The sequence below is a fragment of the Pinus tabuliformis genome, chromosome 6 (genome assembly GCF_031772625.1).
Source record: "Pinus tabuliformis cultivar Carrire ecotype Pingquan chromosome 6, CPIR1, whole genome shotgun sequence".
NCBI classification, from domain to species: domain Eukaryota; kingdom Viridiplantae; phylum Streptophyta; class Pinopsida; order Pinales; family Pinaceae; genus Pinus; species Pinus tabuliformis.
In genome coordinates this window covers 323,704,455-323,719,716 of record NC_142292.1, presented here as the reverse complement: position 1 = coordinate 323,719,716, position 15,262 = coordinate 323,704,455, and the positions used below count along the sequence as shown (strand labels likewise).

Genomic DNA, 15,262 nt, shown 5'->3' with positions numbered 1-15,262 from the left:
CGGTGAAATCTATGTGATTTCACTCTCAAATCCAAACTAGGGTGTTTAGTTTCAACACTGAAGTCTGCTATGGCGGATAGGGTTCCAAAACCCTAAGCTTCTTCTTCAACTCTCTCTCCAAGAGCTCTTTCTCCAAAAATTCCATTGCATGAATGAATGAGGAGAGACCCCCTCATTTCCCTTTTTTATAACTCACTTACCTTTTCCCTCCAACTAAATATTTAAAATCACTTTTCCTTTCTTTATTTAATAACATGACCTCTATAAACTAATTAAAGTCACTTTTAATGCTGAAAAATGCTTAATTCGTCTCTATGGTCACATTGGCCACCCAAAGCCACTTTTTATCATTCTGCCTTGTAGATCTTTTCGCCCCAATTCCAACGAGTTATTACACTAAGGTGTTTCTCCAAGTAATCAAACCGAAACAACACCTTAAGAAAATATTATTTTAAAATATCCCTGTTAGTAATGCCTTTTTTTGAAAATCGTTGGAATGCAACGGAATCAAGAGCAAACCATGCGTAATTGATTCTGATGATGAAATATGGTTAGCAATCCTAGTTGGACCCATAAAACTCCTCTAAAACCCTTCAAGCCCACCGATGGAGTAACCCTGCTCTTATGACCAGGCTGAGACAAGCTCTGGAAAATCCTTCTAACATCCTCGCCAGGTAATCGAAAATTTGGGGACATTACAGGGATGGAGTCAGGTTGATAGGTTGTATAGACTCAGACTGGGTAGGTATTGCTAGTGACAGGAACAGTACATCTGGATGTTGTTTCATGTTGTGTTTGACAGTGGTGTCGTGGTTCAATAGGTAACAAATATTAGTGGCACCGAGTTCCTTGGAGGCTGACTACATTGTAGCTAGTCAGGTCAATTGCGAGGCTATTTGGCTTCGCAAGATGTTGTGTGGCTTATTTGGTCAGAGGCTGAGTGTAATATTCCTTATCAGAGATATCCCTCAAACACAAGCAAACTAAAACCAGAGAAATAACAGTGGTGCAACATACAATAATGTATACATGGAATATAAGCAGATACTCGAGAAATGCAGAGAGAAATGCTAAGCCATTTTATTATACTAAGTAATGGAAAGAGTATAGGAGGTGATCAGAAAGATAGCACCTCGACTTGCACAAGGCAAGTGAAGAAATACACTCAGAATGGTAAGGAAATGGCCTCTCTCTAAACTGCGTCCAAATTGCCGGAGAACTGCTGTGCCACTGCTACTGCTGGAATCAAATGAGGATTTGGGGCTGTTCCCCTGCTCAGAAAATGCTCAAACTCTGGAATCAGCCTCTGCTCAATAAACCCATAAAAGCCCATAAAGCTTTTCTAAAATAGCTGACCCCCGAAAATCACCCCCTTGGGGATCTACACAATCCCTCAGGGCTCTGCGTTGCTCTTGAAGAGAATCCTCCAAAACTCTACCCGAAACTCTGCCAAAATCCTCCAATATGCAAGCGCTGATCCCCTGCTCAATCTCCAAGCTCAAATCCTCCACAAAAACCCAGTCCGGAGTTCCTACCAAAAGAAACTGCGTCCTCGCCTCTCAAGACTGCGCAGTCATCAAATGCTCAGCTCCTCCTCAACTCCAGAGATAGCTCCTGCTACAAAATAGTGATGAAACTACCTTGCTCGAGAAGGCACTCGAAGTCCCCCGGGGCTAAGGGTGAGATCTCTAAACGGAGACACTCGATGCACTAAACAGTGTTGCAGACAGGCTAAACAACCAGCGTGCTCTAAGTCGAAGTGACTAGCTGAAATGCAACATAATCTGATGATCAAAATGAGGAGGCTCCTCTCTCCTTTATAACGTTGGCCTTTCTCAAAACCCTAAGGCCCACCTCCTCCAACGTAGCCTCTCTCTTGCCACGTGCTCCTTCTCCATCTACGCAGTCCCTCCAAGTGTCTACGTGGGCCCTTTCTCTATGTGGTCCTCGGGCCCTCTTGGCTCCCCTTTTAAGTTACAACGTTGTGCTACTAGCGAGTGACTTTATTCATAAAATGAGTTATGTCCCCCTTTCCTCACCTTTTTATTTATAAATAACTATAGAAGGCAAAATTGAGCAAAATCGAATATTCCAATTAGCTATGGCCAATTAGGAATATTACAGTCTCCCCCAGCAAAATGTTGTTTGTCCTTAAGCAACTGAAGTGATGGATGCTGCAAAATTTTCTCACTTTCCCAAGTGGCATCCTCATCCAGTAAATTCTTCCACTTCACCAAGAATTCTCGGACCGTCTTGCTCCGTAGCTGCCTCTCCCTGGTATCAATAATAGCCTCTGGCTGCAACACCAAATGCCCCTCATCATCCGTGGGTGGTAGCTCATCTGTCACTGTCACCTGCTGCCCCAATGCCTTCTTCAGGCATGATACATGAAAAATGTTATGAATCTTGCTGCCTTGGGGCAGCTCTAACTAATACGCAACCTGTCCAATCCTGCGTATCACCCTATATGGCCCATAAAAGCGGGGCTTGAGCTTATTAGCTCCCTTCTGCTTCAGTGACGACTGTCAGTATGGCTGTAATCATAGGTAGACCAAGTCCCCTACCTCAAACTGTCTCTCCTGCGACCCCTGTTAGCATACAGCTTCTGCTGGTTCTGCGCTGTAGCCATATTATCCTTGAGAGCTCGGAGGATATCCTGATTCTCTTGGATCCAAATCTTGGCTCTCAGAGCCTTGCTAGCACCAAACATCACGTCAGCAAAAGATAAAGGATGATATCCATACAAAGCATAGAATGGTGACATACCAATGGACATGTGATGTGTAGTGTTGTAGCAGTACTCCCCCAGATGCGGCCACTTCAGCCATGCTTGCTGCTGCCCACTGACATAGTTAGCAAGTAGCCCTCTAGCCACTTGTTAACTATCTTCGTCTGCCCGTCTGTCTGTGGGTGATAACTGGTACTCGGTGTCAACTCCGTCCCCACCAACTGGAAAAGCTCCTGCCAAAACTCGCACATGAAACGACTGTCCTTGTCACTGATGATGGTCTTAGGAAGACCATGTAGCCTGAAGACCTCTCTGAAGAACAGCTCGGCCACCTGCGCTGTTGTGTAGTGTGCGGATATGGCGAAAAAATGTGCGTACTTTGTTAGTCGATCAACGACGACAAAGATACAATCCTTGCCCTGCACCATGGGCAACCCTGTGATGAAGTCCATCGAAATACTCTCCCATTTCCCCTCCAGAATTGGAAGAGGCTACAATAATCTTGCGGGATGGCTCACCTCCCCCTTGTTCCTCTGGCAAATATCGCACTCCCGGATATTCTGGAGTACGTCCTCCTTGAGGCCCTTCCGTGAGAACCTCTCTAATGGCCCTGTAAGTTTTGGTAAACCCCTGATGGCCGGCCAATGGTGAATCATGTGATGCCTGAAGTATCTTCTTCTTGAGCTGAGATCCCTCAGTCAAGAAGATTCGGTCCCTATAGTAGATGATCTCATCGATTACCCTGTACCTGTCATCCCCCACCTATCCATCCAGAACCTCACATGCAAATCTGTCCTTGGAGTACTCTACTAAGAGTCGAGCCCTCCAGTGTGTGTCCAAGCTCATAAGAGACAACGTGGCTGGTCTACGTGAAAGGGCATCTGCTACCACGTTGTTCTTTGACATACTCAATGTCAAAGTCATACGCTTGGATCTTACTGATCCACTTCTGCTGCCTCTCCTGTAGCTGTTTCTGCTCCAAAAAGAACCTGAGGCTGTTGTGATCAGTCCTCACCCTGAACCTGTTACCCACTAAATACTGTCGGAATTTGGCCAATGCATGCATAATGGTCAGCGTCTCCTTGTCGTATATAGAATACAACCTCTCATGCGGAAGGAGCTTCCGGCTCTCAAAGGCTATAGGGTGACCTCCCTGCATCAAAACTGCGCCGATCCCCTCTCCCGACGCATCACACTCCAAAACAAATGGCTGCGAAAAATTCGGCAATACAAGCACTGGGTAGCTGCTCATAACCTCCTTGAGCCTGTCAAAGGCTCGCTGCGCTGTATCCGACCAACTGAATGCCCCCTTCCTCATCAGATCTGTCAGGTGTGCAGCAAGCTGTGAGAAACTCTTGACGAACTTCCAATAGTAAGTACAAATGCCAATGAATCCTCGAAGTTCTGTCACGTTCCTCGGCTTCGACCAATCTCTGATGGCCCTGATCTTCTGCTCGTGGACTCTCACTCCGCCCACTCCTATGATGTGTCCCAAGTACAACATCTCCGTCAACCCAAACTCACACTTGGAGAGCTTGGCATAGAACTGTTGTTCCTCCAAGATGCGCAACGCTGTCTATATGTGCTGGAGATGCTCCTCCCAAGTCCTGCTGTAAATGAGAATATCATCAAAGAACACCAACACAAACTTCCTTAAGTGATTGCGGAAGATGTGATTCATGCTGGAATGGAATGTAGCTGGGGCGTTGGTTAGCCCGAAGGGCATCACCAAAAACTCAAAGTGCCCATAGTGACACCTGAAGGCGGTCTTGGGAATGTCCTGCTCCCTCACGCGAATCTGATGGTACCCAGGTCTCAAATCAATCTTTGAGACGAATTGTGCTCCTCTCAACTCATCCATCAACTCATCGATCCTGGGTATGGGGTACTTGTTCTTCAGGGTCTTCTTGTTCAGGGCCCTATAGTCAATGCACATCCTCAATGTGCCGTCCTTCTTCTTCACCAACACCACGGGAGAAGCAAAAAGACTCGTGCTCAGCCGAATGTGCCCAAGAGCCAACAACTCCTGAATGGCCCGCTCAATCTCATCCCGATAGGCCTTGGGATGCCTATTAGGGGTAGTAATCACTGCCTGTATGCCGTGCTCAAGCTCAATGGTGTGCTCAAACACCCGGTCCGGTGGCTGTCCCGGTGGAATCTCCCCAAACACTGTGGCATACTGGTCAAGGATGGACTGTATCTCTGGGTGCACGGTCTGCCCTGTAGTCCCTGCCTCTGATGCACGCAACTCCACTACCCACTCTATGATTCCCTTTCGGAACACTGCCTCCATCCGATGAGCTGAAACAGTCTGAGGCGGATATGTGTGCTATCCTCGTATCTTCTCATGCCTCCCTATCTTCTCATCATCCCACTCCACCTCTAGGGCCTTCCAATCTGTCGTGACCTCCCCTAGAGTGATAAGCCACTGAACACCCAGTATCATGTTGGTGTTCGGAATATCGACCACGAAAAAGTGGTCAGTTAGTGTGTAGGTGCCCATCGTCACTGATAACTCTGGAACATAACGAGCACGCACCATGGTCTGATCTCCTGGGAACAAAACTGAAAAGTTGTCGAAGCTCTCTGTCTGTATACCTCTCCGCTCAACCATCTGTGCATCGATGAAGTTGTGGGTTGCCCCACTGTCAACCAAAACTGATACTCGCTGGCCACGTATTGTCCCCCGTACACGCAGCGTCAAATACTTGGGAACTCCTCGCAATGCTGCAAGGGCCCCTCTGGTTGGTGCAAAAACTGCACCACCTGCTGTTGGTGGTGGAGGTGTCAAAGGATCCTGCACAACATGACTACCTCCTGCCTCCACATCATCCTCCTCATCCTCTTCCCCGCTGCTCTCGGAGAAGACCTCAATAAAATGTGCTTTGCCAGCAGCACATCTATGTCCCGGTGCCCACGACTCCTGACAAGTAAAGCACAACCGCTTCTTCTTCAGCTCCCTCCTAGCATCATCATCAATCTGTGCTCGTCCTGGGTTCCCCTTTGGAGGCGGAATCCTCACATCCTTCCCCTTAGGCTGGAAAGCCTGTCTCTGGGGGTAAGGTGTCCGGGTCTTGGGTAAGGCATCCTGTAAGTCCCGGGTCCTGCTAATAGCATCTTGGAGTGTGGTTGGTCTAGTGGATCTGACTAGACCCCAAAGTGGCTTTGCTAACCCCTCAACAAACATGTAGATCCTCCGTGCCGTGGATAGATTTGGCACCATCACTGAAACCCTCAAGAAGTCTGCAATGTAGGTCTCTGGGTTCCCGGTCTGTTTGAGCCTCGTCAGCTCAACAAAGTGTTGTTCTGGATCCCTCCAGTCAAACCTCTCTATCAGTCTCTTGGCGAACTCGGCATTTGTAGTCACTGTGGAGTGTCCGAGTGTAACCAACCCATGGAACCACCAGTCCCGGGCCTTACCATCCAAATGTAATGTCGCCACCTTGATGGCCTCTGTCTCCGACATCTGGTTAAGCTGGAAATAGATGTCCAGCTTCTCCACCCAAGACTTTGCCGAACTGTTTCATGAGCCATCAAACGTAGGCAAGTGGAATCTGCTAGTTGTGCGGTGGGTGTCTCCATCATGATAATGCCGATACCCTCTGTGATGGTCGGGGGGTCTACTATCCCGCTGGAGCTGAATAAAGTCTCTGAATGAGAGAGCATCCTTGAACTCCTGCCCATAGGCTTGGTACTCTGCAAAATAATCGTCCATATGACTGGGCTCTGCCTCCTGCTGGGCTTCGGCCCTCGTGTCTGCTCCTAGGAAAGTGGGCATGGTAGAGCGTGTAGGGGCATGTGAGGCCACTTTCTGAGTAGTATCATGCTGAGTGGCACCCTGCTTTGACAAATGGTGGGATGTACCCGATCCCTCATCAACCTAGAAAACCCGTGGGTTCTCACGCTGTCTAGCCTCCACCGCCGTGAATCTCTGCCCCATCACCTTGATCTGCCTCGACAGATCCTGCACTGATTTGAGGAGCATGTTCGCAAATCTCTTCTCGTCCTCATCTGCCATCGGATCCTCCTGCTTTGCGTCCACCACAGGCTCCTCCTGTTTTGTGTTCCCACAAGCTCCTCCTGTTCTGTGTCCACCACCCGAACATAGTGTCCCTCTCCATAGGTGTTCTCCAACCTACGCTCAATATCTCTATATTTCCTACCTCTGTAACAGATGTAGGGCTTTTCCCTCGGTGTCATAGACTACTAGCTCCACAGGCTAAGCCAGATCTATGCTCTGATACTACTGTAATATTCCTTATCAGAGATATCCCTCAAACACAAGCAAACTCAAACCAGAGAAATAACAGTAGTGCAACATACAATAATGTATACATGGAATATAAGCAGATACTCGAGAAATGCAGAGAGAAACGTTAAGACATTTTATTATACTGAGTAATGGAAAGAGTACAGGAGGTGATCAGAAAGATAGCGCCTCGACTTGCATAAGGCAAGTTAAGAAATACACTCAGAATGGTAAGGAAATGGCCTCTCTCTGAACTGCGTCCAAACTACCGGAGCACTGCTGTGCTGCTGCTACTGCTGGAATCAAATGAGGATTTGGGGCTGTTCCCCTCCTCAAAAAATGTTGAAACTCTGGAATCAGCCTCTGCTCAATAAACCCAGAAAAGCCCAGAAATCTTTTCTAAAATAGCTGACCCCCGAAAGTCACCCCCTTGTGGATCTACTGTTAAGATTAGGTATGTTCTATGCTAGAGCAATTTATTTAAATTTTCACAGTTAGCAATCACATCAGCATTACGATAAACTGCAGATAGAACATAAATATAATATGCAGAAGACAAGCCAAGACAAGAGGACACAAGATATGGCGCAAGCCAGGGACAAACCCCACAATGTGTGGGGAAACCCTTTGATCAAATCTTCTTTTATCTTCAAAGTTCAGCAGAGAAAGAGAGAGAGAGATAGTACATTTACAACTGCAGTCAATACTTTGACTTGTCTAGATCTAAGCATAGATCATCTCCTATAACGATGAGATCAGTTGAAGACATTCTGCTTCAACTGATACCTATCATCGTGTGGCATCTGGTCCTCTTGCTGCACCACTGCATACAACACCATGCTGTTGCCCATGTCCATGATCTTATCCATCATTATGCTGCTCAAACTAACGTGCATCATCATCATGCTGTTGCCCCTGCTAATTTGCATCATCATGATTATCATGCTGCCCTTGCATCATGCTGCATCATCACAGAGATCCTCACTGTTGCTTCTTTATCATATCCATGAGATCTACCTGAAAGCTTGATCTCCATTACTGCACTTTAACTAAGATTATCATCACATCAACTGTGATTGTAACAGTGGAACCTTATTCTGATACGGTGAGGGTTCTGGGCTTCTTTTCATCGTATATGTACAAGGACTATTGAGAGATAAGTCCACTAAGATCGTGGTAACGTTCCTTCTTATGCTGGGATTGTTTCTAGGATCATGATACCCTTCGAGAGACCTCAAGTTACAGTTCTCACTGAGGTTTCATATTACAGTACTTCTAATTAACCACAAGTGCTTGAGCCATCGTACTTATCACCGACACTGCTATAATGATACCATCTAGATCTTCTCCATAACTGGTATGCCGATACTGTCTTATGCTGGGAGAGAATTCCCAAACTACAACCATTCTTTGTTGCCATTCTTTATGTGAGAATGTCAAGACTCCAGCGCACTGCGGTGACACCATCCAATGCACCCTAAGGTTGTGAAGACTCCAGCGCACTGTGATGACACCATCCAATGCACCCTGAGGTTGTGACTGCACCTTAAACTCATGACTGTGGCTCCTGCGGCTTCCCTCCTTATGACTACGGCTCAGTGCGGTGCGTATGTAGTCGTGACAGCGTAATAGGACCTCCGTATAGGGCATATGGACAACGTATTATATATCGTATATGACTGCGTGGTAAGGTATGATAGTGTATATATATATCCACACTGTGCTCCTTCCCTTGCTGCGGTTGACAGCATATCACTGCGTTCCACACGCTTTTTCCTTCACAGCTACGTGACTGTAATTGGACTGTGTATAGACTGCGTTATATCATGACAACGGATAGAGTGATACCTGGACTGCGTAATATCATGAATAGACCTTCATGACTTGCGTATAGACTGCGTAATATCATGACAACGTATAGAGTGATACCTGGACTGCGTAATATCATGAATAGACCTTCATGACCTGGACTGCGTAATATCATGACAACGTATAGAGTGATACCTGGACTGCGTAATATCATGAATAGACCTTCATGACCTGGACTGCGTAATATCTTCATTGTTTGCCAGCATATATGAGTCTCTATTAGCAGCGTAATAATGTCTTCCTTACTGCGGGTAAGTGTACTGCGTTGGATTAGGGCATCATTTTAGGGCATCCTTCATTAGTGTCTCTCATTCTCCAAAAACCCAAGACGTGGAGAGGAGATCACATGAAGAATGTATCTCAAATGACTTGAAGTCTTCTCTTATTTATACTAAAAATGAGGATGATGAATAGACACGTCGATTGGGCTTCTAGAGCCTACATAAGTGCTGGTCGGCTTGACTATAATTATATAAACAAAATAAATTCATATCTCCATAAATACTTATCGGAATCGGATGATCTTTGGATCAATCCTACACCTCTCGACGAGAGGGATCCAATAAAAATATCAGCTGCCATAAATAAGCCGACCCACATGGAGTTTGGTCCTAGTTGCCAATTTAACATCTACGCAATCCCTCAAGGCTCTGCGTTGCTCCTGAAGAGAATCTTCCAAAACTCTACCCGAAACTCTGCCAATTCCGCCAATATGCAAGGGCTGATCCCCTGCTCAATCTCCAAGCTCAAATCCTCCACAAAAACCCAGTCCGGAGTTCCTACCAAAAGAAACTGCGTCCTCCCCTCTCAAGACTGCGCAGTCATCAAATGCTCAGCTCCTCCTCAACTCCAGAGATAGCTCCTCCTACAAAATACTAATGAAACTACCTTGCCCGAGCAGGCACTCGAAGTCCCCCGGGGCTAAGGGTGAGATCTCTAAACGGAGACACTCGATGCACTAAACAGTGCTGCAGATAGGCTAAACAACCAGCATGCTATAAGTCGAAGTGACTAGCTCAAATGCAACATAATTTGATGATCAAAATGAGGAGGCTCCTCTCTCCTTTATAACATTGGCCTCTCTCAAAACCCTAAGGCCCACCTCCTCTAACGTAGCCTCTCTCTTGCCACGTGTTCCTTCTCCATCTGTGCAGTCCCTCTAAGTGTCTACGTGGGCCCCTTCTCTACGTGGTCCTTGGGCCCCCTTGGCTCCCCTTTTAAGTTACAATGTTGTGCTACTAGGGAGTGACTTTATTCATAAAGTGAGTTATGTTCCCCTTTCCTCACCTTTTTATTTATAAATAACTATAGAAGGCAAAATTGAGCAAAATCGAATATTCCAATTAGCCATGGCTAATTAGGAATATTACACTGAGATCAACTACGATATGGTATGATAATCAGAGTTGTATTAAACTCATGGAGAATCCAATATTTCATGACTGGTCAAAGCACATTGAGATCAATTACCACTTCATCCGAGATTGTATTCAAAGAGGGGCAGTGAAGCTAGAGTACATACCCATTGATAAACCGGTTGCAGACATTCTCACCAAGTTTTTTCCAAAGGGAAAGCATGTCTATTTCAGGGACAAGATGGGGGTGGTGAGAAACACCTTCCTCAGTGAGAGGGAGTGTTGAAAAAGGTACTAAAGAGGTATTTCCTGTTGCTTTTTGCCTTTGGCCTAGGAAAACACATGACACCCACTTTTTAGTGTGACTTTATGAGTTATTAAAATCATGCGAATTTTTAGTCACTTTATGATGTACAAGAAGTACATTGTACTTTATTATATTAAAGTGACTTTTTTGTTTTTAAACTGACTTTATGAGAAAAAGGTACAAGGTACAAAAATAGATTAAAATGACTAGGGAGGCTCATTAATGAAGGGGGAGACATTAGAGGGGGTCAATGGGAGATTAGATCTCCACCCTTGATCAAGGAGAGGTGAGATCTAATCTCAGCCCATGATGCTAGGGATAGGACTTCTCATCGTTAAGGAGGCTAAAAAGGAGGAAAAAGGTAAGGAGGGCTCTTATTCTTCATGTGCAAGTGTTGGAGAAGAGAAGAACAAGGAGAGGAGAAGGCAAGGAGGCTTAGATTGCTTATGCTGAAGGAGAGAACAGAGTACAGACAACAAAGAGAAGAAGAACAAGGCTGAGTTTCAAGGCTTGAAGAGTAGCATGCATCCCATGGAAAAATGGCCCAAGTATCTAGGCTGGATATCAGCACGCAGACCGAGGTATAGAAGTGAGTTCCAGTGCTGAGTTTGAGGAGCGCCTGCATATTTTTCAGAGGTCTGATAGTCCTGAAAATTAAGGAGGCTCGGCATATTTTTAGGGGCAAGCACAGGCCCAAAAAGCAAGGAGAAAACAGAGGTCTGTAGCATGCATTTCAAGGCAGAGCCTGCTAGTCTGAAACACAAATTTTGGTGGGCAGAGAGTACTGTCAGTGACACGAAATTCGATATCTGGAAGTCTGAAAGTGGCACGCTTTTTCTGAGCAGAGAAGAGCAGACTGACACAAACTCCAATGCAGAGATTTCTGGACCTGTGGCATGAGTTTCCAGACTGTGACATGATTTCCTAGGAGCTGGGATGAAATTCAAGGGGAGAGATAAGTACCTTGAAGTGTATTTAATGCTGTAAATTCTCTGAGGTTAAAAGCAAATAAAATCCTCTCTTCAAACTGGTTTTCCCCACAGGTTTTTCTAGGGTCTGTGATTGACCAATAATATCAATGTTTATATGTGTGTGTTTGCTAAATTTTCTTATCAGCTGAAAGTGAAAGTGAAAGAGTAGTGGTATCCTAGCAGTGTCTGAGTTGAAATGTTACATTCATGTTTCAATGTGCAAAATTGCAAATGAACCGTTGGGTTAGGCATTAAACAATGATGTGTAAAAGAAACTCAAACCAGGATGGGCTACAGGACCTCAGAATTTTCTGCAAGACACTGAGGGTGGACCACTTAAGAAGAGGCAGCCGGCCCAGGGACTTGGCCCCAAGACCTCATGCTTGTTATTCATAGTAGAAAAAAATGATTTAAAAATAACACATGAGAACGCGAGTTTAATCAATCATATAGCAATATAATTTTGATGTTGTAAAATAGTAAGATATACAGTTCAAAGAATAAAAAATGTACATAGATAGATTGATTGATTTTATAATAATGAATATAAAGTAAGTCTTCTTTCCTCTTTATTGGAATATTGTACTTTATTATCTAGCTGTTTATGATCCCATATGTGGAACTCTGAAGTATCTGGAATAGAGGGAATCTCCCAGGAAAAACATTGCTGGTTTTAGATTATTAAGCAAAAGGTATACATAAACTGGGGCACTATTTTGTTCTTTCAACTTGTGTCCTGTTATTATCTAGTCTTCTTTAGTTTCTATAGATTTATGCTAAATTAGTAATTGTTTTTGTATTTGTTCAGGGCTGCAAATTTATCAAGTCAAGGTGCGGTTCAGGCCAGGACACCTGAGTGCCATCCTGAGGTGTGTCCTGTTCATTTTCGGTTTTCTCCTTCTAGGTAAAAGTATGATCTCGTAAGTTAATTTTAGTTATGGGAATTGAAGTCATGTTGAAACAGGATGTACAGTGCCCACAAAAGTCTTATGAGATTAGTGTGCAACAAGTCCGAAGATCTGCAGTAGCTCAAGCACAAGCAGTTGGCGCCCCTGGCAATTTTAAAAGCTTTGATTCTCAATTTGGAAACTATCTTGTACCTGTTATCCCCACTCATCTTGTTAACAGGTCACAGCTTTCTCCTACAGAAGGTGGAACCATGGTGCCATCATCCTTGACTCCAAAATAGTTTTTAAGCCATTCTTTCGACATCCTTTGATCAACATTCATATTCGTTGTTAACTGCTTCTCTTAGAACAGTTTGCAGAGTTTCGTTTATTTATCGATCATTTCAAATTTATTTTTTTTCGTGATGGGTCAGATTTACATCATTATTGCATCAAACTTTGTGATAAGTTGACCTAAAGCCTGAATGCACTATTTTTATGGATTTCCTCTTTTGCAATGGGAAGTGATTTGACAAGGGTAGGGTTGTGCGAAGGAGCATGCAACCTCTGCAATTGAATTCACAATAGACATCCTTACTAAACTACAGTCACTGCCATGGACGTAACTAGCTAAATGTGTTTCATATACTCATCATAACAATCAGTGTCTTAGTTTGGGACGGGCATCTTTGAATGATATTGGAAAGGCATGTTCTATGCACAAACATATATGCCCCCCTGCAGCACCAAACTGTTCATAAAAAAATATATGCTGAACTTATGGGTCGAATAAGTGAAACACTGAAATCATGCAGCTACCATCAATCCCTCCAGCCTATGGCATGATTTGATTCTGTGGACAAGCAATATGCTTGAACTTTGTTCTAGAATTGGTGGGGTTTTGCTTGTTGATGTAAAAATGTAATTGTAGATCCCAAAATTAGGATCCATTTGCAAATGGTTTCCAAAATCCGGAAAATTGCTAAAAAGTAAAAACATGAATGGCAATGGGTAAAAATTATGCTCTATGGCTCTTAATGATGAGCATCCAAATATTAAAGAAACAGAAGCATTTCTGTTGAGCCAAGAGAGTTATTGTCAATATGCAAAATATTCAGATACATTATTTTAGCTAAAATATGTGGAAACTTTGATAACTCAAATTTTTTATATGTTTGACTAGAAGTTTCCTAGATCTTTACTCTGACTTTCAGCCTTGGGGCTGTTAGGAAATATAGTATAAAACAGCAGTGGAAAAGATACAATTTTTCACTCTCTAACAATCCAATGTTCTAGGTGATCCAAGAAGAAATATACCGAAATGTCTTGATAAGTTTCAGCCCTTCTATGGTAAATTAATCCATAAACCTGATCTGAAAATTCAATTCACAGGAGATATATCATATAATTGCAGTAAAAAAACTCTCAAAATTCTTCAACGATGATGTCAAATTGCTCAACAAAATTTCCCTTATGTCAAACTAACAAGACATATATAGTTGTAATTAAGAATATTTGAAGAGCTTAGATGACTGAAAATAAAAACTAGAAATTACACAGGTGTTGGACAACTGAAACTTCATTAATAGCATAAAATGAAGTAGCTGTACATATCATAGCCTTCTTTCTGTGAAAATTTCAATTGTTGCAGTTTAACTGTAAATTTAATTATGTAGTTTATTTGCTATGGCGAACAACGAATGAAATCACTACTGCAATTTTCATCATAAAAACGTTGTGGAAAATAAAATGCTGGAAACTAAAAAATATGCTAGCACACATAAAAATGACAATTATTTTTGGACAATTGTCCCCGAAAAAATCCAATGTGGGAAAACCGGTGTAACAACTGAGAGTTTTTATTGTTATGCAACAGTGAGAAATTCTGAGTACAATCTTTGGATGCCCAATTGACTATCCAATTAGCAAAATTTGAAAAAAAATATTTAGAGAGAAAATTTCTCTCTCCACCTGCAATCTTGACACTAAGCCCTCTAAAAAAACTGCCAGTGGAACCCTTTTGCAGGCCCTTTTGTGCCAATGCTGCACAAGCCCTCACATGTGTGGCGTTGTTCTGCCTCTGAGCAAGCCATTCTTCTTGTTTCTATTGTTGGAAGTGACTCTCCAAACCTTTGGAAGACTTTCCCGGCCTCTGGACGCTGAATAGACTTCCTATCCAGCTAAATCGAACACCTCTGCTGAAGCTTTTGCGCAAGCCATGCACAACCTCAGTGTGGAATACCTCTGTCACTCGCTGCTGCGTCTCCAGAATTGAAAAAACTTCCTCCAGATTCACTGTATCTGCCCCTCTCTATCTTTGCGTCCCTTCTTTGGCTTGAACTCTTCAAGCTGAATGCTGCTCTCTAGAAAACCAAACTGCCAAGGGAAACCCTCTCACCCAGTGTGTGTTCTCCATCAACCCCATTGACCTCCTCTTATAATCTCCAGTTGAGACTTCAATGGTCACAATTAAAACTTAATCAATGGTTGAGATCATCTTTAGGTCAATCTGTGTGAGTTTTTAGAGAATTCTCACATTTTTCAGTTAATTACTATTAATTAACCAATTTTCGTAAATTAGACAGAAAAGAAATTTAAATGATGGTTAATTAATTTAATTGAGTTATCTCTAGGTGGAATTTCCAGAAACGATTTTTGAGTTTTGGAGAACTCATGTGGTTTAGCCTCTCCACAAAGTTTGAGACTAGAACACCATCCAATGCTACAAAAACTAACACTCCCTCTCAGCGAAGAAGGTGTTCTCTAACGTTGCACTGCTACAACACCCTATATCTGCATATCCTCCGTACACGTCACTGATGTCTGATAATTGTAGTTGCCTTCCACTGTACATCAACAACTGCACTGGCTCTGATTCATCTGCTACTGACTGTTG

General features: G+C 43.6%; 1 protein-coding gene across 1 annotated transcript in view; it reads left to right on the top strand.

Moving 5' to 3' along the window:
• LOC149258606 (uncharacterized) overlaps positions 1-12,779 on the top strand; it is a 245,893-nt gene extending 233,114 nt beyond the window's left edge. The window contains exons 2-3 of the mRNA XM_089372248.1: positions 12,288-12,348; positions 12,444-12,779. Coding sequence (XP_089228374.1) covers positions 12,288-12,348; positions 12,444-12,668 — 286 coding nt within the window. The 3' untranslated portion in view covers positions 12,669-12,779. The remainder of the gene's footprint in view (positions 1-12,287; positions 12,349-12,443) is intronic.
• The last annotated feature ends 2,483 nt before the right edge of the window (positions 12,780-15,262 follow it).